Below are 26,591 nucleotides of genomic sequence, written 5' to 3' on the forward strand. Positions count from 1 at the left end.
GAGGCAAAGATGGGGATTGGGGGATTTTGATTGTTAATGGGAATAGTTACTTTATCACAAGCTTATTGGGTGGATATATGTTGAATTAGGGAACATGGTTTTTGCCTATACTCTGAGCCCATCGGGTTGGCCAGTTTTAATGGCTATACTGGTTTTTGTAGGTTTCTTATCTCGGGTTCTGTTTCTGTTGCTGTACGTCTTGTTGGCGTGAGGAAAATTCCAGATAGCACAGTTATGCCTTTAAAAACTAGGAAATAATTTTGAGAATTGAGGAGGTTTCATTTTAAGTAGTCATTAGTTTTATTTCGGGCACTTCAGAATCATTCTAAGTAGACTAGAGTTCTCTTAAGCATACTTTATCTTCAGGGCTCTATTTTTATTCCAGTCGTCTTCTCTGGTTTGTGGCTATCGTATCTCCAGTCCTCGCCCCACCATGAGGCACTGGGAGACAAGATTTCCTTTCTCCTTTTCTATCCTGTTCCAATACCCAACCACTCCCCCCACCTCCCACTTCCTCACTCAGAGAAGGTGGAAGGAGGAAATCTGGTCAATAAATATTTGCTAAAATGTTAAACAGAAAGCTTGAGTGTCTCTGAAGTGGCTTTAAAGGGATAATAGGTCTAAGGAATCCCAGAGAAATTTTTAAGGGAGGAAAGTTCAGATCCTCAGGGAGAAGCAGAGGAGAAAAAGTTTGACAACAGGGTTTATGGATACCTTCTGTGCTTTGAAGTGATCCTGTTATAAATTACCCAGGCACAGTTCTCCAAGTAGGATTACTTAATGAACCACCCAGGATTATGGGGAGAAACTGAGTTAGAGGAAAGGTTACTCACGCCCGCCAGTTTAGAGCTGTAAGTGTCTTTGTACATCACTGGTTGTGGGATGTGTGTGGCCCTGTTTTCAGTTAACCTTTGTGTCTGTAACTAGAGCAGTGTCTTAGATACCTGCAAAGAATTATGGTATTTCAGTAGGTTACCTGGTGTGAAGCTCTTCTGGACCAGCCTTTCCACGGGGCAACCTGCTGGCTTTTATTTCACTGCCCTGCATCAGGTCAGCTTTGACATCTCAAGGGTGATTTCGCAGAGTGTGAATTTTAATGCGATAAGCATGTGTGTTTTTCATGAAATGTTTGCACTTATGTATTAACATGGTTATTTTATAAATTGGGCTGACATTTCCATTGTTTCCTCCCTGTATTATCTTGCTTTGTTGCATGCTTTAATAGTTTTTATAAAGTTTATTGCTCCCTGCTGCTCAATATCTTCATATTCTGTGAGTTGTTCTTTATATCCTGCTGGGTGCAGTTTAATGAATTATTTTTCAATGAGAATGATATGATTTTTGCAGCCTGCCCACAGAGATAGTGATTTTAATATAGTATTTGATTCTGTACCTTTCTGTACCTCTGCTCTTTTTTTTTTTTTTTTTTTTTTGGTCTGCGCATGTCACCATTACTGGAACCTGAGTGTCACAGGCGTTGGCCATCCAAGCTTGATACCATGCATGTAAAGGTCTCTTTTACTGTGTGTTTAATTCTTTATCTCTTCTAATCTTCTTGGCTCTCTATCTTGAATTCCATTTCAGACAGTTTGGCATTTATGCCAACATCTGTACATTTGCTTTGCATTGAAATTCCAAGAATAACGTCTTTGCTGCTGGTGGTCTCTCTTGCTCAGTAATTGAATCCACACATTCCCAGGATGTGTTCTATGAGGGGATTTAACGACTTTAGATTTTTGTCAAACTAGAGCTTCTTTGAAACTGTAGAAGTGACTTAGAGTTATTTCTAGATACTTCTGCTTTCTTCTCTTCTCCTTGTCTCCAGTCTTACACCACAACTCTTTTTTCCTAATCTGGTCAAACTGTAGAGATTCTCATTTTTATTTCCAGAAATGCAGTTAATATTTAAGTACCATCACTTCTGCTGTATCTCGTTTCTCTCACTTTAGTCTTCTTCCCCTATATCCTGTATACATCACTATCACCTCTTCCACTCCTCACCCTACACATCATATTTCTCCAGTGTTAGGCTTAATTTAATCAATGTAGGCATTCAGGATAAGGGATGTCTCAAGCTTGGAACATTCATTAAAAAAAAATTATTAAAGTCTCAACATTGAGGAGGAAACCTCGATATTGAATAGGTCTTGTCTGTAGTCTAAAAACAAAATTTACCAGGCATATCAGTTAAAATATGTTTAAGTGCAAATAATAGAGCCTATAGTTGGTTCAGCAATAACATGGTTTGATTATCTCACAGTAAGAGGAGTCTGTGGGTATGTAGCCCAGGCACTGTGGTGGCTTGACAAGGTCAGCCAGGACCCAGATTCTGTTCTACCATCATCAGTGCATTGCCTTTCCCTCTCAAGACTTGTCAGTGCAATGCCCTTTCCCCCTCAAGACTTGCAACAACCGTTTTTGTGGCTCCCTATACAACAGCATTGGTCCTTATACAACAGATGTTGAGATAATGTAAAGAAGTGTAAAGTATTTACCAAGAGCTTCATCAAGGACTTTCCTTTATGTTTTATTGGGCTGAACTGGGTCTTGGTCTTATATTTAGAATGGTCACAGATATGAGATCACAGACATGCAGAATTGGTTTAAAGCCAGTTATTATTCATTTCTTCGAAATGGACACATAACTTGTCCAGGAAAATCAGGAGTTTCTTTGCAAAGAGGAGTGGGTAGAGCAACAAATTGGGTTCCTTTTAGATGGGCAGCATATACGTTTACTTAACCAGGGATTGGAAGTTGTTGAATGAAAAATGACAAATATAGGGCCTGTGTACAATGGCATTGTAATTCTAAATGTAAATAGTGAATCTAGAATTTCTTTTTTCATTTTAGAGTCATCAACTTTCATGTGTAAAACTTCTTCTATATTCTTATAGAATACACTCAATTTGCAGCCAGTTGCCTTACTAGGCAAACTTTTCTTTCAACACAGTGACATCGATATTTTTATGTTTTGAGACTATATGATAATAGCTGTGGTATAACCAGTGCTGTGCTTTTAAATGGGTTCCATTTGCTGTAACCTCAATCCAGAAGCCCGTAATCCCTATGAAAGCGGGGACCATGTCTCTTTTTGTTCTTGATCATTTTTTAGTGTCATCTGAGTCTCTGGAACATAGTGGGTGATCAATAAATATTTACTAAATAAAAAAACCTCAGGCATTCGAGGATGACATTTTGAACTCATGTTACTTGCTCATGTAATAAAATGCTGTAGGCTAGGGTGAAACTTAACATTTGAATCAAATAATAGAGCAATTGTATTTGTCGGCTTATATCTCCCTGTATAATTAAAAGAATTTAGTTGCATATAGTTTCATCAGATGCTTTTCATAAGTTGATAAGCAACTCATTTCTCTTTCCCTGGATCTGCTATAAGTCCCGCCCATTGCACAGTTAATGCCATTTCAAAATTTCAGAAGGAGAGAAGGAAACCATAGGTTTAATGTTATTGGTGTGTGTGAAATTGTTTGGAATACCTTTCTATCAAATACCATTCTGCCTCCCATTCATCCTCAGTATGCAAGTGGAAAAAAAATGGGGCTGAGGATAGTGAAGGGCAATAGTCAGTATTGAAAGGAGTAGAAAGGAATCAAGAAAGGAAGAAAGCTCTGATGTATCTCCTCTCTTTTCCTTCTCACTCAGCCAAGTAGTTAAAGAAATATTAATAAGGGACATAGCAAAGGAATATGTTCCAGAATATTTACCTTTTCCCAAAGAGAGCACAGATAATAGCTAATTTGCTCTAAAAGAAAATACATCAAACTGAAATAAATGTAAACTTTACTTGAGCCCCTACAAAGCTGTCTTCGAACTTAGCTTTTACATAATGAAACTTGCCCTAAAAGATATGAACCAAATGAGAGAGGCAAGGGGATGAATCTGGTTTCAAGGGCATAAACATCAAATTGCCATTTGTACTGATTTTCAGATGCAATTTAAAAATTAATCCAGAATGTTAGGGTCATAGGTATTATGAAAGCTTTTTATTGTAATCCTAGACAAAACTTTATTATGCCATAAAGAAGTCAGGAGTCTTTAGTGAAAATTGTAGTTGACAGGAAAATAAAGTCAATTCCACTTAAAGCTAAAAGGTATACTAGGTCAAGAGATGCTTATATGTATCTTTTACTTTAGAGTGCATTTATAGCTCATGAAAGGAAGTAGATTGATATTCTTGAAGTTAACTTCCTTCACTTGTGTTCACAAAACCAGGGTTAGCCAGGTGGAAGGATATGGAATTAAGCTTTTATTACTCTGCCTGGAGCATATGAGCTGGTGTAACCAGCTCAAGAATGAATGTGCAGTTGCAGAGACAAGCTGCCCTCTGCTGAGACCACAAATTTCCCTCTCTCATTGTTCACATCTCAGCTAAGTACTTAAATAAAAATAACTCGAATGACACTGTTTCTCGGAATCTCATTTCATTCTTCACTAGTCACTCTCAGTTGCTGGAAATTAATCATTATCACCATCACATATTTATGGAAACTCTATGGGGTACATAGAACTGTTGTTTCAGGGTTAGGAGAATTTCAACTGTGATCTTTGCCCTCAAGGAAATCAGTATCTATTAGAAAGATTTGTAAATATAAATTTTCAGTTTATAAAGCTAACACATTCCTTCAAGGAAAAAGATATTATAAATAGAATTTGGGTTCCTAGCTGAGTCCATAGAACCCATATACCCATAACGGGACCCAGCGATAAAAGTGACCATCGGTCCCGAGAGCAGGTCTCCTTGTGGTCCTGAGGCAGAAGGGAATATCATCACCCCTCTGGGTACTAGCATGGTGCTGGGCAACATTTTGAAATGGGTTGAAATTGTTTGGAATACCTTTCTATCAACATTGCTGATGCCTTCTTCACCTGCTAATAAAGTTTCTTCGGGCCCACAAGTACCCAGTTGTCTTAAGGTTATTCTATACTCACAACCCTAAGTCTACCATTTGGGGAAAAGGGAGGTAAGATAACCTCCTTATCCTGAAAGACGTCCATGTTCAAAAATTATATTTTTACTACATTTTCAGAATTCCAGTTCTCTTAGTATAGCTTAATTTCTCTAGTGATTAAGGGAAAAGCAAATTGATAGTGTCAGTGCATGCTGCTGTGCGAATTTATAATAGTCTTTTTACCTACTCATAAGATGCACTTTCTAAACAAGCATGTTTGTTAAATAAGACAAATTTCTAATGGGGAGGATTTGTATTATTTTAGATACTGTAGTACAAAATAAGGGGGGAAAAAGCTCAAAACATTTCTTAAATATTTTCAGGAAGACCATTCAGAAATATTTATTGGCACTGTGGGTTACAAATACAAACATTCACATCACAAATTAAAATATAGGCACATACACAGAAGCTATAAACAAAGTATAAAGTGAAAGCTAGAACATTATGGAATATGGTGTAGGAGCTCAGAGCAGAGCAAGATCCCTTCCAATTGTTCATCGAGGAAAGGCTGTGTGAGTGAAGACGCTGGATGGGCCTGCAATGACAGGGTTTGTATCAACTTAGTTGAGGGCAATAGGTAGTCTGAGCAAAGAGAATAGTATAAGCAAAAGCACTACAGGATTGAAAATCAACACCTGAGTATGTAAGACATACTGTGTACTTTTCATACTTGAATTCTCTTCTAAACTCAGCAAACATCTTAGGGAGGGAGAAATCAAGGCTCAGCAAGATCTAGTAACGTTCCTGAAATCCCATAGTTGGTAAATAGCAAGACCATGATAGCAGTCTTGATCTGCCTGATCCCAGAGCCTACCCTCTTAACAATGTGCCGTCTTGCCTACTTCCCCCCATGGAGACTCGGCACCAGCAGTGATGAGGGTGGGATGGAGCTCTCACAAACATTTGTAAGTTGAGAATTGTCTGCATGTGGATATACTTACTTAAACTCTGTATAAATTGAGAAGACTTATTTATGTTATGTTTCACAAAAATAATGGCATGATTTAACAAACCTTATAAAGGGAGGACTCGAAATGGAACCCCTCATTTTGAAACCAGTGGTACAAATGACTTATTTTTAGCCATTTTTGAATTCATTCAGAGACAATGAGTTGTGGAGAACATTACTAATTTTTTGAAAATGTGTCCAGTTTAAAGTACTTCTTTGTAAAATGCAACAGAATTCTACTGCAAAAATGTCTTTGTTCACGTGGTGGCTTCAGTATTCCCAGTAATTCCTAGAGCCCAGTAGCCATGCCAAGGCCCAGAATTCCCCTTGGTGCCTGCCTCTCCAGTTACACAAGAACCTTCCTCTCATATCACTTCGTAGCCATTAGTTCATTTATCTCTAGGGATGTGGCCTGCTTTCTGTTTTGGGAGGTGGTCAGGGTTCGTTTGTTGAGGGAGAGAGACTCAGTTTGGTGTCACTGAAGAGCCTTCACTTGGAGTGTGATTTCCGCTCACTCCTGTTACCTCCTGTCTGAGTTTCCTAGGCAGTCTCTTATTTTTTATTTTATTTTTTTAATTTTTATTTTTCAATTAGAGTCGACATTCAATATTATTTTATATTAATTTCATGTGTACAACATAGTGGCCAGACATTCACATAATTTATGAAGCGATCCCCCTGATTAGTCTCGTACCTACCTGACACTATACATAATTATTACAGTATTATTGGCTATATTGTCTATGCTGATTTTCAGCTGTGTACTTCCCCGGCCAATGGGGTTTTCTCTACCCCTCCCATGGCTCATTGGCACTTCTATCCAAGAGTGGTCACTGGAAACTGAAGAAACCAAAACCGTAGTAAAAGCTTTTGGGAGAATTTTGCCAAGGAACAAGGTTAGAAGTGTGTTTTTAGTGACATAAGATTTGGGGATTGTCTAATGACTTTATTAAGCCAACTATGTCTATAATATTATGGTTAGAAAGATTTCTCTGCACTTTAATTATTGGTAGGGATTCTTTTTTAGTTAAAAATGTAACTTTAACGTCTTTTCTAACCTATTTGTATAGTTAAATGACCAGTTTTATCCCGGAATGGAAATAGAGGGATAGGACCGTGAATGCAGACTGGACTACAAAAGATACAGTTACAATCAAATACTTTTCATAATAGTATCATTTCAATTACTTATGGAACGTGAGTATATATAGTCTTTTGATACCTAGTTGACTACATATTTTATTTAACGAATTACCTTACTGACAAAATGCTCTAACAACCATGATTGTATCAGCTGGTGAGGTTTTTGCACATTTCAGGATATCTCGCATACAGATTCTAAGTGGTGATTTTTCAGCCTTAAAGAGGTTTATGAAACATCATTATAATTGTTCCTGCCTATCCCTCACCTTTTTCTTTCTTTCTTTTTTTTTTTTTTGGTGAGAAGAATAAGCGTGCTATTCTGATTGGATACTTCTTTAGGCATCTGACAGTAAAATTAGTTATGCACAAATCATTGTGTACATTGGGAGTCACTTGCTATTACATTCATTTTTGGTGAAATTGAATTTGCCCTTTTCTCTCACTGTTGGGAATCTGAGCTTAGTTGTGCTAGCTTCCTGCTCAAAAAAAAAAAAAAGTGAGGATGCTAATGGCATAACTGGAGGGAATAACTTTATATCCTTTTATACAATCTCTGGATGGAAGGACAGAAGATTTTTCTATAGCACGAGGGAGACGTTTGCCTCTTGATACAGAAATCTCATGCTCCAAGTCCTTTGACACATCACTGACTGTCTCAGAGCATGGAGCCAATGTTTACTGCTGGTTCTTGGGTGTTAAACAGCCCTCCACTGCTTTTATTGTACCATTAATTGCATTTAATGCAGCTGCATTTCTGGTACGCTTGGCTAGGCTCTGAAAATTAAGTAGAGGGTACTTTGTTATAAAATTCACTGTAATGAGCTCTGGTGGGACAGGGTCTGTTAAGTTTGAAATTACCTCAGGCCATTTCTAAAGGACTTCTTAAAATATTTCACATCTATAAAAGTTTGTAACTAGATAAATAGCCATGGAGAGTGTTATACCAGGCAGAGGGAAATCCGCATTTCTCCTCAGCACATCTTTGATAAAATATGAATGTTTTGAATATTTGAAAGCGGTGTTTGTTTTCTACATTTTCCTCTGCCTCTGACATTCACTAAATTCCACCTTTTAGGCTGTCATTATGCAAGCTTAACTTTAACTGTTTCACACCAGGGTTTATGCAGACAGACCTCTTTCTTTTTTGGTTTGGTTTTGGTTTTGAATCCAAATCATATCCTGAACTAGAATAAATACAGGACCCCCTCTGGGTGTAGATAAATTGGTTCAAGAAGGGGGTCACACCTCTAAGAACAAAAACACTGAAGAGACAGCTGTAACTATTGGCCAATTAGTTTAATGTTACAACTACCAGCCAGGGCCTGAAACAGATTGCTGGTACCTGGCTAATAGGTGCTTGAAACGACTTTAATTCCTCTGTATTCTTGGGCTGTGTGACTGACTGCTGTAATGCTTTGTGGCTAATAAAATTTCAGATTGACTAATTTACCAGATAGCTTTACCAAAACAGCCAAGTAATCCATACATACTCATTAGTGACAGGTCCAGAACATATTCCCAGAGGACTGATTTGAAAAACCTCACTGGGATCAGCCTCACTGCGCTTTAGATGCACTGGCACAAATCAGGTGGAGGATCTTCTATGGTTTTAGTGCAGCAATTTATCTGAGTTTTGTAGTTAAAGTTTGAGCATGAGGTAATTAGAGCCCTCCAAGCTTGAAATTCATGAACCTAGTCCTCCTTTAATAGACTCTATACAAGCTTGCCAAGCTCACTGTTTGACTGATGTATATATGGAGGCTTTGTCAAAAGCCTCTGGACAAAATGTAGTTTTAAAAAATTCAAAATTGGTTTTATTTTTAGCTCTTACACGTGTAAACAGGGACGATTGCTGTGTGTTATTACCAAGGTCAGTCAGCAGTCTGTTGTGCCCTTTGGAGATATTTACTAATCAATAATCAAACACATGCAGCCACATAGCGCCATGCCTGCTGTCCGGATGGGTTTAACAACAAACATGACATGACGAATCAGTACCGAAGAAAAGAGGGGGCAGGAGGCTGTGGGTCTGTTTGGTTTCTTCTAGTGTTTATCCTTCCTGGCAAAAAATGAGAGATAACCTTTATTAAGCTGCCACCACTGCTACGTTAGGCAGAGCTTGCGTGTATGTGTCTCTGCATTTGACAGTCATGATTCAGCCAAGCTTCCCAGTACCTGCCATGTACATATCTTTTTAGAAGTTGAGAATATAAGTGTAAATTTTTAAATATGCTTGTACATGTATGTGCACCCAGATATGTATATACCCAACACTACCACATGCCCTTTCTTTATTTATTCTCTTAAAAGAATGTTATGCCCAAAATTCACAATATAGAATCAAAGTTCAGCCCTAAGGATTTCATATATGTCAAAATATCCTATCTCTATTAAACATATTATTGCTCCTATTTGTGAACAAGACCATGATGTGATTTTCTTTACAAAATCTGTAGTAGTTAATTTGCAAATGATTATTCCTAGAATACACCATTTAAGGAAGCAGAGGGAAACTAATATTTAGTGAATACTTCATATGTCTCAAATACCATGCTAGGCACTTTACATACTTTATCTCACTTAATCCTTAAACAACATGCTGAAGTGGGTGGTTATATGTTGATCTTTCTGATAATTGTATTTCTCTGAAATCTTTCTAGCTGACTCAAGGTCACCCGAAACCTAGAAAATAACAGAAAAGTTCATTTATCTATTACCTTAGTGACTTTCTTTAATTCTCTTCATCAAAAGCATTTTACCAGCACGCATTTTTATTTCGGTACAAAGCTTTTTAAAAATCCAAATTGAGCTTAAATTTACTCATTCCTTACTGTTTGCTAGTTATGTGCTAGGAAACTGTTGCAAACATTGGTATTTAGCCCCTGCCACAGCCCTTTGGACAAGGGGTCTCACTCTATAGATGAGGAAACCAGGACCCAGATGTCATGTGTCCTACTCTTGTTCAGCTGGTAAATGACAGAACCGAGACTAGAAATAAAGGTTTGTCTCTGTGAATTATGTTCTTTGTACTAAAATACAGCTGCCTCCCCATCATTTTAAGTACTTGTAAACACTTAGACTAAGACGAATAAAGATCCTTCGAAGAGTATTGCAGAGGACAGAGCTAGACCTATGTTGAGATACAAACTATGGAAGTTTTTTTCTAAAAAGATGAAGTCAATATATGAGACAAATAAACTTCTCAAGACAATACATATTGCTTACTCTTTCTCTCAATTGTGGTTTAAATTATAAAAACAAAAAGGGAGGTGGCAGCAGTGCTACAAATAAAGTTGGCCCAAGAAAATGGAAGTGATCACATAGTCCTCATCAGATTCTGAAAGCCCCAAAGTAAGCTGTCTTTGAGGGGAGCAAAAGAGAAAAGAGCTAAGAAGAGCTAGATGAGGGGTGAAGGTGACCATGCAACATTTTCTTCTGAGTACTGAGGATGAGGTCTGTTTAAACAATCTTTTTGAAATTCCAGAAGAAATTTTCTTTCTCTCTTGCCACCTAGAAAATTCAACCTTTCTGAAGGTGAGGCAACTATTTTCTGTAAGAAATATTTCTTGGAATACATGACCTTGTTCTCTTCCACCCATAGCAGTTCTTGGCTTCTTTCTTCATTGGCTTGATCAAAATTCATTAAATAATGCAGGAGGAATGTGAGGTTCTTCTTTCCCTTTTCGGTTGCTTTTTCTAACAAATAAAAAGGCATTTTCCTTTTCTCTATTTACTTAAATCATACTTGGGTATATTAATAATCTGTTGCAATACTTTCCTATGGGTATTTGATAGATCTCGGCTACAAGGAAGAGGTACTTATTGCTTTTGTGATTCAGGAGTTACAAAGACTCCAGGAGCAATTCAGGTAACTTCTTTTTTTATGACATTTTAAAAGCTTTGCCAAGGCAAGAGATACAAGGACAGAGAAACTGGGAACCAACTGGACAGTAGAGGAGAAGGGATGGAGGTTTTAGGAGGACAATGATGGCTTGACTTAGATGTATTTAGGCAGCTTTTCCTATAGAAATATACTTCTGAACATGGATAGTAGATCTTTATATAGTTTGAATATCATGTGGAAGCTGATATCTGATTGGCTGTTTGGGCCCCCACACCCTGGAGAATAAATAATCTTTGTAGATTCAGGTTATAGTAAAGTATTGAATTTTTAAAAATTTTGTATTACCTATTTCTTAGCTTTACGTAAACTCTGGACAATGTTGTAGCTTCTTTTGAGGGTTTTCTATTTCTTTTTTTTTTTTTTAAATATCTCCTAGCTGTTGCTTGCTTCTTCCTCTCAGGACATAAACTTCCTCAAGACACTTTTTAAAAAAATCTCTTCACCCTGGGTGTTTTCTCACTTCTCTTCCTTGCCTAGTTTTCATCCTGGTTTTCCTTTCTTTCGTGTCTGCATTTCTAGAAAAGGAATTTAAAGTGTATAACTCATGATTCTCACCTCTCTTTTACTCCGCAATTGACAGCAGTGCCCCCACCCAAGGTCTTCAGTGCTCTCCCATGACTTTTGACATAGTCGATGAGTCTCTCCTTCAGATATTCTGCTCTTCCTCTTTATAAGACATCATGGCCTCTCTATCCACTTCCTACCCTTCTGGCTATTCCTTCTCATGATCTTTGCTGGCTCCCCTTCCTCTCTATAAATGCAGATGTTCCCCCAGGGAGGCCCTGTGGCTTTCACATCCACCTCTATGCTAACGACTGGTAGCCAGGTCTTCATCTGTGCCACACTGCAACCAGGCCTACTGGATATTTCATCTCAATGGTGTCCTAAAGACACCTCCACGTCAACATCCCATCTTCTCCTTGACACCTTCTTCCCTTCTAAATGTCCTATTGTAGGGGATGACTGAACCATCTATATCAGGGGTCCTCAATCTCCGGGTTGCAGGCTGGTACCGGTCCGTGACTGTTTGGTACTAGGCCACACAGCAGGAGGTGAGCGTCAGACAAGCCAGTGAAGCTTCATCTGTATTTGCAGCCGCTCCCCATCACCGCCTCAGCTCCACCTCAGATCATCAGGCATTAGATTCTTACAGGAGCACCCGTCTCTGGTGCCAAAAAGGCTGGGGACCACTGATCTATGTAGTTTGCTAACTCAAACACCTGGAATTCATACGTGACTCTTTCTTTTCCCTTAATAGTGACTCACAGAAACCTCAATCCTACCTTCTAAATACCTTTAGAACCGAACTCCTCTCTACAGTCTTTCTAACTTATTTAGTAGGATTAACTCATCATCATTGGCAATAGCCACGTTTTTCTCTTTCCTCCAAACACAACTCTACCCTGTACACCTCTACCCTATTGGTATAACACACACGTACATGCTCATGCCTCTCCCTTTTTCATCTCTTCAAATAAATCCCAGTTACTGTGTGTAAACTGTGAACTCCTTTGCAGTGTTTGTGAGGCCACTCGTGACTTAGCCTGTGGATGTCTTCTGTCATTTCTTCCTCTACGTGTGGAACTCACATTTCTTGCTGGCTTTGTGCCATCTTCTCTCCACCCCAACCACTCCCCTCACCCCCACCAATACCTGGCTTGTTCGCCGGAACGATTTCTACTCATTTCTGACCCAGACACCCTCTCCTTTATTACATCTTTGAATTTCACTGTAGTTAGATGCTCCTTTTCCTCAGATCCTCCAAGTAAATCATTTTATGACAGTTTATATTTCCCTCTCTCTAGTCTTTAGGTTCCTTGCGATAATGGCCTCTTTCCAGTTTTTTTCATCTCAGGACGTTTATACTTTCTCTTCCCTTCACCTGGATAACTCTTCACTCCTTCACTTTATTCATATCCCTACTCAGAGATATTGTGGAGAGGTCTTTTCTGATTTTCCTATCTTATACAGAAACTCTTGTCACTTCTTTCCCCTCCTCTTTTTGTTTTTCTTCATGCTGCTTATCATATTTAGATGTGTGTACTGTTATTGTTGTGGTCTCATTTCTCCACCGAAATGCCAGCTCCATGCAGGCATGTTTGTCTGAGGTGTTCACTCTTGGATGACCTACCGCTCAAAGAGTGCCTGGCACTTAGTAGGCTCTCAATGATCATTTAGATGAATGATTGCATTATACCTTTTCTAATCAGCATAATGCTTGGCACAGACTAAACACTCAGTAGAGGTTTATTAAAACATTAAACATGGAGTATGCATTTGACCATGGTTAAATTAATTCCCATGCCTGAACCTACTAAACCGAAGAGACCAGTGGCTTCCCGGAAAAAGAGAAGCGGGACAGCTGGAAGACAAATAAAAATGACTGGCTAGTGGCAAAGTCCATTCTCATCAGAATGCTGGTTCAGTTATTCAGTTCAGATTTTTGGCAAGTGAGGCAGTTTCTTTTTCAGAAAATGTTGATTGATTGCACAGTTGTACCCACTTCATTTGCAAACCTTCATTATCTCTTTTTCCTTTCCTCTCTCCGTCTGCATTTAGAAGGGGAGGAGCAGTGTATAATTCCACAAAGCAATTTTTGTGAATAAACCAACTAACTGGCTGCTGCTTTCAGTCTCTCAGTCCCACACAGAATACAAGTGTCTGCTTTAGTTGTGCATTCTCTCTTGACCGAATCTCATGCATTCATTCATTTGAATATTCATTTGAGAAATCATTTGTTCAGTCCCACTAAGTGCCAGGCTGCTACAGGATGTATGTGGATGCTTACTCTTACGTAAGCAAGAGTGCTTGACCTGAGGTCTATGGATAGGTTGCAGAGGCTCCCTGAAATTTTTGTAATTGTATTTGCAAAGTTTTGTGTTTACATATTTCCTTGAGAAGAGGGTTTGCTTAAACAACTCTTATTCAAAGAAAGAAACATGTTAAGAACTTCTGATAGAGGCTTGAGCTGAACCTTGAATCTAAATAATAGGTCTTCAAAGTAGGTTTCTTTCCTCCTTGATATATTTCACATTGGTTATGTTGGTGGTTGAGTGTGAAAGTGAAAGCTTGTGTGTATTGTTAATTCTAAGTCCGACAGTCTTGTCAGACTGTTTACTAATCTCTACTCTCCCGATAGTGCTCATCTTTCTTATTTAGTTTCTAACTCTGCCTGAATCATAGCCTCTGTAGGTCCCCGAGAGGCAGATGGCAATGGTGATGCCGACCGTGATCTGCTCATACGGCAAGACCGAGCTCTTGTTCAGTTATCATTGCTGTGTGGGGGCTTTTGTTTATATGAAATCAGAAGGAAGATGGTGGGGTTGTAACAGCTGATTTTAATTTCCACTATTGGTGGCTGTGTAAGTTTAACTAATCAAATTATGTCTGAGGCAGTCAGCGTCTTAAAACGAATGCCAGCTACTGCTGTATAGGGCATGAGTGAATCCTTCAAAAGAAAATTCGGTGGGCAGTTGCTGATGCTTAGTGAATTGCTGGCTCTTTGCCCAAGTATGTGTGAAATGTTTGCACTGGTTGGAGGCCCTGATTGCAGTTGGCTTGCAGGGCTTGTGGAGACACTGTAGACTTGACATCATGCTGCAGGAAAGGCAGAAGCTAGGGACAACATACAGAGAAACAAAATATTCCTAATATTTTAGGAAATAATTCTGAAATATTCCTAATATTTGAGTTAAAAAAGTCTTAAACTTCCTGTTATAGTAATTTAAAAAAGTCGTCTTTGCCTCAGCCTCTGCTTTTCATAACAAGGAGGGGAGAGCTAACATGCTGAGCACCTGGGCTAGGCACTGTGCTCTAGAAAGTTCATTTATTCACAATTATTTATTGTGTACCTTCTTGTTTCTGAGCCCTATTCTCAGTGCCAGGGTCTCAGCAGTGCACAGAACGATTCCTCCGGCTTATGGAAGTAACATGCTAGTGGAGGAGAGACAATAGGCAAATAAGTTCTGGGAGGAAAATTTAAGTAGACAAAGGACGTCATATTTCCTCACGACAGCTCTGAGACATTAACCCTTTGACAGAATGAGAAATTGAGGTCCATAGAACCTAATTTGTCCAAGACCACCCAGTTAATTAGAGATAAATGGAAGAGTTAAAACTTTGTCGTCCTGATTCCAGAACCCAAATTCTTTCCTCTGTGTACAACTGTCTCCCGATAGTGAGACTCCTCCCATTAAACTCTCCGTGCAAGCAGAGGCTAAGGAATCGAATGTCCTACAGTAAGGGGCCTGAGTCACAATAGTCTTCTTCCTTCCTCTACAGTGACATGACAATTTCTTTGGGAACTGAGTTGCCTTACACAGTCCCAGGCTGGATGCTGTGACATAGGTGTGCATTTCAGGATCTTTGATGCAAGCAGCGGTGTTTAAGTTGCACAGGATGTTGAATTGTAAGGTTATGGGTTTTCAGACAGTGCCTAGTGACCCTTGGTCCTCTTGGGCGTAATCAGTGACTATTAAGCTAGAGTATTAAGCCTCAAGAAGGTGCTGTGGTCACAGGGGAACCCAACTCTGCAAGTGTATATGGGAGCGTGACAATCCATTGGTGTTGCAGCTTAAGGAAAACCAAACTGGAGTGGGCAAGGTGATGTACTTGGCATCTTGCACGTGTAGCAATGAAAATGTGCATTTATCTTGCTGCATGTCTGACCACTGGATCCCAGGGTCTTGACTGTTGTAGTTCACTGGCTAGGTGACCTGACCCTTCATACCCCAGTTCTAACAGTACCCCTATTCTGAGGTCTCTCCTGCCTCCACTGTCTCTGTCCCCATCCTGAATCGAGATTTGATTGTTGCACATTTATTGCATTTTATTCCTTTGCTTATGTGTCAGCCTCCCCACGAGACTGATCACCTGGATAGTTAAGATGGTGCCTTTTCATTTTTATATCCTCTGACATAATGACCAGCACAGAGCAGAGGCTCGACAAATATTTTACATGAATGCTTTTAGCTTTCTTCTACAGAGATATTTTAAAAAGCATCTAGAAATGGAAATGGGAGCCCAGCTTACATCTCTAGCACCTAGGTCAATGAGGTTAATATCTTTCATATTGTGAGTGTTCACTAAATTTTAGATGAATGATTACAGTACTATAGCCTGAGATGTTAGAGCTCTGAAAAGTCATCAGAGCGACTTTTCAAGCAGGTGCTGTTATAAGCAGAACATTGCATCCTTTGGACCAAGCGCTTCATAGAACTATTTATATTGATGGTTCTTTTGACAAAAAGAAAATCACTAAATATATTGCCAAGCATTTATGTGGCCCAAAAGTGAGCGAGAGGGGAGCAGGGTGAGAAAGAGAAACAGAAAGTGAATATGATTGAATATATGAATGGATGAATAGGAGAGAGAGAAGGAAAAGGGCAATAGACCTCTTTCTCCCACAGAAACATAAGCCGCCGCTTACACATCCAACTTTCTCAGCTCCCTGTCGTATCAGAGGCCTAGGAAAGCCTGGAGGACGGATGGAGCATTAGACTGGAAGTAATAAAGTTGTGCCTGACTTACTTAAGTATTTGTAGCAGATGCTACAAATGTCATAACATGAAGCTTTGGGATCATACTTGGAAAAAAAAAATCAAGATTACAGATGTGGACCTCTTCCTTTTACCAGGGAGTGCTGAGTGACACCGTACTGATTCAATGAGAATCTCCGCCCCCTTCCTACTGGGCGGAATCATGCCTCTAACAGTCTGTGTGCTGCTGGGGTCAGAAGGGGTGATAGCAGTATGGGAGCACTCACTGAAAGGCTTTTAAGACAGTTTACCAAATAAAAGTAGAATAATCCTCTTGTTTTGGCCCTTACTCAGGGAGCATAGCAAATCTAACCTTCATGAAAAATTTGAACTTCTCCAAACATTTTCAGCACATTAGTCGGGAGGTCATTCCTACAAATTAGAGGACAAGTACTGAACTTTGCAAAGCTAGTGCTGCATTCAAATCTCAAATTTAATGTGTTCTCTCTGTTTTACTCTTTGAGAGCTATGGTCAGAGAGTATTTGATATCTTCCTGAACTATGTACTTTATTCATTAGAACACAAGTATTCCTTCCTGACATACACAGAATAGGTAGAGAGCAGAGTGGTCATTGGAAGAAGGGAAATTTTAATGAGAACAACAATAACAACAACAAAGGAAGAAGCTCAAAACTATCGCTGGCAGATTGTATTCAGAAAGCAGAGCACCTTCCTACATCAGCCACATGTGCAGGCTTCAAGCTCAGGCCAGGGTCTGCTCTGTTCATCCTTCGCGGCCCACTGGACTTTCTGTTACAAAGGACTACCTCACTCGGTGGACTGCGTCTTAATCATCTCTGTGCTCCAAGTACCCAGCAGAGTGCCTGCCACTTAGTATGGCTCAATACATGTTTGTTGCTGTAGCCCTGAAGCCAGAATTAATTAGTTTATATCTCCTTGCTGAGTTCATGTTAGATAAAAATCAAGACTCTGCCACTAGAAGACTCTCCTATTCTACATTCTTCATTCTAAAGTCACTTTATAACTGCCTCAGTCTTAAAACTTCCCCAGGTAGGTGGGAGGTATACGATTCATTATATCCCATGACTCTGCTGGAATCCAAAAACAGGAATTAATCAGGATCGATTTTTTTTTACCTTTTATGTATTTCATAAAGAAAAAGAGGAAATTCACATCCTCTTCAGTGTACAAAGGGAATTAAGCAGTTAGCTTTAAACTTTGCATCCTAAAGCAATCTCTGTAGCATCCAGTTGTTGAAACCAAAACACATTGGGAAAAGAATTGGAGTTGTTGGACGTCAGTCTTTTGAAAGTGCCCTTCTTTATACACATTGTTATTTTGAAATAATTAAGAAACCAAAATCAGAATGATTAACACATACCATTTTTAGAAAGTCCTCTTTGGATTCGTAACAGTTACTTTGAAGTGTTAGGAAAGTATACATGTCCTAGTCTGTGAGTCCAGTTCAATGGCCTGTCCCTTACCCCATGCTTCCTTGCATCTGTTGAGGAACCCCCTCATGTGCCCCAGTCCTCAGCTTCCAGCCCAGGCTGTGGATCACGCCTGCATTTTCCCGAGGTTTCCATCCTCAGAGATGTTAACTGTCAAGGCTTCATTATTCCCTCGGGTGCTGTTACTCCAAACAGCAGCTTAACACACTGCCTTAAGAATGTCATTGTCAAGGGAGAATTTGGGTTCTCCCACAAGGAATGTTAATCACCCTATATGTAATCACCTTATATAAGGGACATATAATAGTTCAATCACCTTATATAAGGGACATATAATACCAGATTGTCAGAGGAAGACTATTTTCCTCCTTTCCCAGTAATAAATGAAGAAGTATCTGCTTCCATGCTAGAAATTTTCATTTCCTTCAGTAGAACAGGAAGACAGGTGGGCAAAGTGAATCTTTAAGATGGAAACTTTGTACTAAAAAGAAGTCCCTGAAATTTGTTGCTGACCCAAATACACAAAAACATTGTCAAGACTATCACAGTAATACTTGGGTGCTATTTCTCCTTCAGACAACTGCCATTTTGTTGTAGAAAATTGTAAAGTTTTCAGATATCAAGTGAATACTATTTAGTTCTTCAGAAGTGCATGATAAACACACCCTTGACTAAACAGATCTATTGAATGTCGTGTGTGTTCCCCTTAGTTCTTAACTAGTTGAAGCCACAAAGATATGTGCTGTTTCTTTTCCCCAAATTCAGCAATTCATTTGTAAGTATTAATACTTTCATAGTCATACCATTCCTAATGCTTTTCCTAATGTATTCTATTCATACTTAAATTGTGGGAGAAATTTAAATATGTGTTGCATCAAAGAATTTTTGAATCAGCAGGAGTTCTCAGAGTTTTAGTTATTTTATTGAATTAAATCTCTTTTTTTTGTGTGTCTAAATTGGTTATACAGTATGGTATTAAGTTCTGGAATATGAATTACGAAGATATATTTTTTGATTTTTAAGAATCTACTAACTGTGAATTTTAAAATAAACCCAAGTGTGTTACTCCTGAACACCGAAGATTTTCTTTCTTATATTTATTTTTAATCAGGGATCTAAATGCCTGATTAACAATGTCTGTCCCTATTTTTCCTCTCTGGTCATCAATTATCCTCTATTTTAAAATGGCAAAAACAACAAAAACAAAAACAAGAAAAAAAAAAAAACCCAGGGAAAGTACATTGAGAAAGTATTGTTGTAATTATTCATCTTCGTATATTTGATTACATGACACACTGAGAGGAAACTCCACATCTTATGCCTGTGACAGCAGAGTTTCAGTGATAGTGCTGTTGTATCGGTTAGGCTGGTACCTAGCACTAAGTTTTCCATTTTCTTGTCTGCATCCCAACCTGAAATGCTTCCATTGTCTAAGGCATGCACAAACAATGAGTTTAGCGTAGAAATTATGCAAATCGGGACTGTGGGCAGTAAGCAGAGTTGTGAGGACCAGTTTCAGAAGGAAGCCTTGGTCCCATAGTAAATGAAAACAGAAATTGCATTTTTATAGGGGCGCGCGCACACACACAAACACACACGTGCGCGCACACACACAAACACTCACACACACACACACATACCCTTGTAAACTTCTGAGGCTCCTGGGAAAACCCTGCCTGGCTTCCTTTGCCCTATAGTGAGGCAGGCTAATTGAGATTCTTCAAGGGAAATCCCTTTCTTTTCTTTGGTAGCCATGGAAAGACTCATTAAGCATTCTATACTCCATTCTTTCCCAGCCCCTGACTTTGCTTAGCCCAAGTGCTATATAGCCCAGGGAGTGATGTCCCGGATTCCATTAAGCATGCCGTTTAGTCCTCCTTCCCCCACAGCTCACTGTGGGAACAGAGCCTTGCCCTCTGGATGACAGATTCAGAGGGTAGCCATCCTGGCACGAAGCTTTCATTCTTACTAGGTGGATAATTCAGTTCTTGAAATACTACCGGCAGAACTTTCAGGCTACATTTACCTATGTTGCCATATTGCTCCCCATGGAGGAGGGCCGGATGAGGAAATATCTCTAAAATGGTCTTCCCTATCTGCCAATGACTACTTTTTCCTAATAAAACAATCCATTGGAAAGCCTGCCTCACAATGTCACACTCGTATTCAATTTTAAATATCTTTTTCAAGTGATCCCTTAAATAACAAGCCTTATTCTCTCTCCCTGCCTGTGGATTACCTTCCCATCTCGAACTGTCTGGTGAGGAGCTGGGGCAGCTCCACCTTTTCTGGAAATGGGAGTGGGGAGGGTTGTGAAGGAAAAGGGCAATGCAGGACCCAAGGCAAGTAGGGCTCCTGACTTTTCCTCTTTCATTATGTGTCCACTGAGCTGTCCTGTTTCTGTTTTGTGATGGGTTCTTCTGTGGCAAGCTGACCTTTTGGCTGAATAGGTCAAACTCCCACTGAGTGCTAGTCCTCAGCCTTCGCAGCCTTTGTACGTCCCTGAAGGTGATGAGCGCTGGTCAGGAATATGACTGGGGGTGTGGGGTTTATTTCCCCAGAGAGGGGTTGTCTTTTACTATTCTGAATTACCTCTCAAAGACTGCCTCATGAGGTTATGCAGAAGAGTCTAGATACCTTCTTCGCTATGCAGAAGAGTCTAGATTAGGACATTTTTGCCAAACTCGTTGAGGGACAAAACTCATTTTTCAGAAACATGCTTCCTTCCATGGTTTCCATTTTTTTTTAATGAAAGGCCAAATGTGCAGTCCTAATGATTCATCATATTATTTTAGATTTCTGAGACAGAGTTTCTTTAGTTGATTTTAAAAAAAAAAATCCTCCTTATATCTCTTCTACTTAATATCTCTTAAAACTCTAGGCGTTTTATTTTTAACCCTTGCAAAACATGAGATATTTGTCAGTATTTATACACGGGGCCTAGGTTTGTTTTAAATTGCTTAAAATTTTCTTTTGGACTATTTATTAGGTTTTATAGCACTAGTTACCTTACAGTAACTAGCAATTTTAAACATCAAATAGTTATTCAGTAAATGCTGAATGGAGTTTGAAGTTGAATTACTATGTTATTATGGTTTGATTTGTTCTTCTTTTAACAGTTTGTATAAGCTGTTCAATTTATGAAACTGACATCTCACTGTCGGTGAGTTAGGGACATCATCTTCGCAGATAAGTGATTACGTGTTCCATTTATTTAGCATTTTTGTATGTTTTTTTTTTTGGTTAATTTAATTGTGTTCTTTAAATTTCAAAAGGTGATATCTTTTAGTTGAACAAATAAATGGAATGTATCATTAGATCAGATGAAACAGTGACCTGTTCGACAGTAATGAACATCTATTTTGTCTGACCTACCAAGTGGCTTTGGAAACTGTCATCTTCCCAAATCCAAAGACCTGAGAGAGCTTCATAGCGATGTAGTACTTTTCTGAGAATGATGGGCATATTGAGGAATGCTTCTTCACTTTTTGTTTATTCGTTAATGATATTCTATAAATACAATGAGATTAATTTGGAGAAATAAAATAACTATATTTGCACTGTTCCTGAGTTATCAGATTGTCGTCTCAACCTTAAAATGCCAAATGTGATAGGATAAAAAGTACAAGATAAGAAGTACATTTTTAACATCTATTCAGTTACCAATAATGCTAGAGTCAGACAGAGCTGGTCTTCTACCGGAGACTTAATGGGCTCCTGTTTAACATATTTATGTTGGTTGTAAAATTAGGAACTGTCATTACAGCCCCACATCACCTCCATAAGTGCAAAACATATAAATCAAGAGAAATTCCAGTGTAATAAAAATGCCACTGAATAGAATAGCATGGCACCACTTATGAGATACCTGTGTATTATGCTAGCATGTACTGGGATGCACACCCAGTAGAGGATTTGAAGAACAAAGAAGAATAACTATGCAGGTAGGCCTCATGGATGTAAGATCTGATGAAGACATTTGAGATCTCCAGACTGACTAATACGTTTTCTTAAATAAAATCCCTAAATATTTACACATTTGCAGCATTTACTTAGAAGACAGCCTGAGTCCTAAGTGGAGAAAAAGAAGAGAAAGAAAGGCCTAGTGGCCGAACTTGGATAACCCCTGCAGCACACCACTGAATTCAACTGTGCTTCTAGAAGTCAGTGATGCTGCCATCTGTCCTTACTGGAGCATGCCCCTTGGGCTTTCTTGTAAATAAACATACTCTTTACATTGCCCGTGATGTTTTAGAGTCTCCTGTAGGTTGGTGACTGTTGCTGTCCTGGCCCCCTCTTAATCTAGTTCTTTGTAGAAAAGTCTGTGTTCTCTAAAATCAGTCCATTTTCTTTTGTGAGTTGCAATGGTTTATTTTGAACTTTGTAATTGGAAGCCCTGAAATGCTCCCAAATTATGAACTATTAATAAAAAGCTTTCTGGATCCTAATTACTGCCTCAAAAAAGAGTGGACACTTTTGAAGTTTTTCAACTCTCCCCTCCCTCTATCAACCTCCCCCACCAACAATCTTTAAAAAAAATTAAAAAGTACTGCAGATTTTATTCATGTGGGATCATTCACACCAAGCTACCATAATGTGCAATTAACACTCTAGAAACTGAAAACAGTATTCAGCAAGACAGCTGCATTATCAAAAATGCCAAAGGAGTTTTGAAGGGAGTAATGTGCATGTTAGAATAGGAAATTAATCAGAAACACACACACACACACACACACACACACACACACACACACACACACACACACACACAGAGTAGTACTATCTTAAGAATATCTGAATATTAAATATTAAGTGTATCTGAATTTAAAAATATTGTGTCTATACTTATAATAAAGATTAATCTTAAGATAGAAAAGTGATTTTTCTGTTTTAAGATTATCGTGTTTTGCTTCTGAAGTAAATGAGGAAGTTGCAACAGACATCTCTAAGATCCCTTCCAGCTGGAATATTCTTTGATACTAATCGCTCTTCAATTATATTTTATAAATTTTGCCATTGAAACAAAATGCCCCTTTTATTTCTTTTTGCCCGTAATAATGATACTTAACACTCATGCTATTTTCAAAGTGCCTTTCAGACACTGCAGACACTAACTCACAATTACAGGGGTAAACTGCCTACTTTTGCACAGCACAATAATCACAAGTATATTTATATTATAATCTCTACTAAGCTATGGATCCAACTGACTGACTTAGTAACTGAAACAAATAGAATTATCCCAGCAGCATTTTACTGGAATTTCCTTGTCAACTAGCTAAAAGTGTTTTTAGAGGTAAGAAAGTAGGGGATTTTCATTTTATTTTCAATTCATAGTGTCTAGGTTTGAGGGAGCAGAGGTTTATAATAAAATTTCCAAGAAAAGCAGGAAGACATGGGGGAATTTACTTGTTGGAAATATGGAAAAGATCTGAATATTTTCTTTCATAAGTAAATGTAAATCGAACAGATTTTTATGTTCGAGAACTTAAAAAAGAGAGGGGCGTGGGGCATGCGGTGGTGGAATATCCAGAACAGAATTAAAAGCAAATCTTAACTCCATGCAAAAAAAATGTGTATAAGGACCCTCGATTTGGATCCCACAAATATAATGCATTAAGCTTACCTTGTTAGGGATGGCAAGGGCTTCTTGAGTGCAGGTACCTGCAGACAACACATGTAGAGTATGCCATGGTGAGCAGGACCGACTGTGTAGCTGAGCAGGGGAACAGGAATATTCAGATAAGAAAACAGTCCCTGACCTGGTAAGGCATGTGCTAGGCGAGAGGCCACCTGGGCTTCTCGGCAGTCCTATAAAAAGTTCTATGTGAATGTTCAGTAAATACAAAATCCATCCATCCTGAGACACTTAACACTAGTGCAAACAGTCATTAATGAGAACCTCTTATCTAGCGTGTTGTGCTTCTTAAACTGTGATGGAGTCGTTACATTAGAACATTTAAGATTTTTCCTGTTTGCTTTTTCCTAACCTGGAGAATATGAAAAGTTTAGTTTTTCTCTGAGGGAAAAGGCAGAATATGTATACTTTAAAGATACCTAAATTTTAAGAAAAATAATTTACTAATTTATTTTTAAAAAATGTGAACATTCATGTTTTTGCTCCAGTATAGGACAAATAGTCCAAAATGAAAAAATTTTTAAAAGTCTGGATGTGGCTTCAACGTTCGTGGAAGTTGTTATCTCAGTTGAATATTCAACCGAGGTTCTGCCTACGCTCAGGCAACTCAGAACCAAATTAACACTGGATTGTGTGTCTTTGAGATGTCATTGATACAGTAACTAGTTAGTGATGCAATTGCAGAGAAATTAAGCTGAAGGTGTAAATCAGAGCTCCAACTTAATTTTTTTCTTTCTTTTTTTCTTTTCTTTCTTTTGCTTTTCTTTTCCTTTTTCTTTTTTCTTTTAAGTTATAGGTGCACAACGAAGGAGAAGCCCCAGTGCACTGGCCATTGAAGTATTTGAAGCACATTTGGGAAGTCACATTTTGCAGGTACCTTTAAAAGAGAAAGAAGCTTGCTTATATTTTACTAAGAAAAATCCATATGTTTAGTCTTTTCATTTTTTTATTTCAGCTATGTATATGACTGTTGTTATTTTATCTTGGAATTCTAAAATTCTTATGAATTCATTTTTTTCTTTTTAGAAAGCCATCCCTTGAGAGAATTTTAATGAGAAAGGGAGGGCAAGTATTATTTGTAATAATTGAGATGAATTGCACTATTCAGTTCATGCTCAATGTATAGTAGCTGGCTGTTCCCAGAATGATTGTATGTGTGCTGCATTTGTAAGTGGATATATGTGTGTGTCTTTGGAGCTGTATATTGTTTTTGGAAGAGCAAAATGTTGTGAAAGTAGCGTGACATTTTTTGTGTTGCCAAATTTCAGTCGTTCTTTGCTTGAGTTTGCATTCATAAGTGCTTCCGATCTTAATGTTTGTCTCTCCCCCAAATTACAGACTTTCTCAGGATAAAATTTTGAAGTATATTTTAAGTGAAAAGAGACAATAATAATTTAATTTTTTAATGAATTTCAAGATAGACAAATGTGAGGGTGACTAGAAGGAACTTGTCCTAGAGAAGATTCATCCCAAACTCAGCATCTCACTTACTCAAAACTTGTTTTCTTAAGACTTTGCCATCAGTTCCACACATCCATGAATAACTGTTCTACATAATTTCTGCTTCCAGAGTACATCATAGCCAAAGCTTTCTTCAACTATGTAAGATACATTCTTAACATGGAATTAGAGAAGCAGACGCGTTCGGGTTATTTAGGTAGTTTATTTGGAAAAGATGGTTATAGATTTTTTTTTTTTAGATAAGAAAAATGAAGGTAAACTCCAAATTCTTGTTTATTCATACTGAAACAAAAATTACTTCTATGACGCTTTTATTTCCTAAATAGCCAAAAGTAGTGCTGCATTGAGCATGTTATTCCTGAAAGTATATACTCTAGAAAACTGTCATCATCAGATTCTCCACGGTTAAATCTCAGGGGCTCTCCAAAGCAGTTCCTTGCCAGTAGCTTCAGCATCCCCCAAGACACTTATTCAAAGGACACATTCCTAGGCCCTTCCCTGAACCTACTAAATCAGAATCTTCAGGGTAAAGTCCAAGAATTTGTGGTTTTTAACAACCTTTTGAGAAAATTTGATATTTCATAGGTCTGAGATATAAGGATTCACATTTGCAAATTTAAGGCCTTGAAAAGACTTACTTTGTTTATTTTTGTTTATTCTGATGTTTCTCATTTCTCCACTAATATCTTTTAAGATTCCATATAACTGATTTTTTTAAAATACACTTTGGGAGATGCTTTTCTATCGTGCTCATAACATTTAGAAATTACCTTTTTAGTGGATCAGTTTCAGGGATACAGAAAGGATACTGATTTTTAGATCTTCAAATTTTTATATCCCTCTTTCCCATACACACTTTGTTCAAAATCTCCTTTATAAGTTTGCTGTGAGCCATGCCATATATACATATTGTTAAATTCTGAAGTGATTCAGAATGACTCCTATTTATATTCTTAAGCAATCAGTGTAGGAGGGTGACTTAGGAAGTGCAAGAGTTTAAAACTGATTTAAAACACAAAACTTAAGAGCTGAATTCAGCATAAGCTTAAGGAAAACATACGGAATGGCTGTCCCACACTCCTGTGCAACATGAGGCTTGAGAAAGCAGAAGATCTAGAATGAGACTGCTGAGCTCTTCTGCTCTTTAAGTTGGTCCCATCCAACTTAGACAACACACTTTAAGAGAAATGTAGACAGCTTGATGTTACTTGGAGTGGAATAACCAGACTGATGTGTGAACTAGTAATCATGTTACATGAGGCGCGGCAAAGGGCTCGATGAACTTTAGTTTGGAAAAGATGGGTCTTAAAAGAGGCATTAACATCTCTCTCTATTTGAAGGCCTCATGTGAAAAAAAAAATTGATATATTCCGTGTGGCTTTAGAGTGTAGGAAAGAATATATTTGGAATATGTTCAAATATGTTCAAAGCCTTAGCTTTAAGGAGATGGAGAGGTGGCTTGATAGGGATGCTTTCATGAAAGTGAGGCATCCTAATGGTTGCACTTGAAATTGTCATAGAAACTAGAACTTCTTACTTGATTCTAACACCAATGGTTATGGAGTAGAAGAGC

At 38.3% G+C, this 26,591-nt stretch overlaps 1 protein-coding gene across 14 annotated transcripts in view; it reads left to right on the forward strand.

Moving 5' to 3' along the window:
- Window positions 1-26,591, forward strand: part of NPAS3 (neuronal PAS domain protein 3) — an 803,227-nt gene that overhangs the window by 364,688 nt on the left and 411,948 nt on the right. For 11 of the 14 annotated variants that reach the window (XM_039870508.1, XM_039870506.1, XM_039870512.1 and 8 more), the window contains one exon: window positions 24,348-24,430. In XM_039870508.1, coding sequence (XP_039726442.1) covers window positions 24,348-24,430 — 83 coding nt within the window. The remainder of the gene's footprint in view (window positions 1-24,347; window positions 24,431-26,591) is intronic. The other 3 variants (XM_039870507.1, XM_039870510.1, XM_039870519.1) reach the window with 1 other exon arrangement.

The sequence above is a fragment of the Pteropus medius genome, unplaced genomic scaffold (assembly GCF_902729225.1).
Source record: "Pteropus medius unplaced genomic scaffold, Ma_sr-lr_union100, whole genome shotgun sequence".
NCBI lineage: Eukaryota > Metazoa > Chordata > Mammalia > Chiroptera > Pteropodidae > Pteropus > Pteropus medius.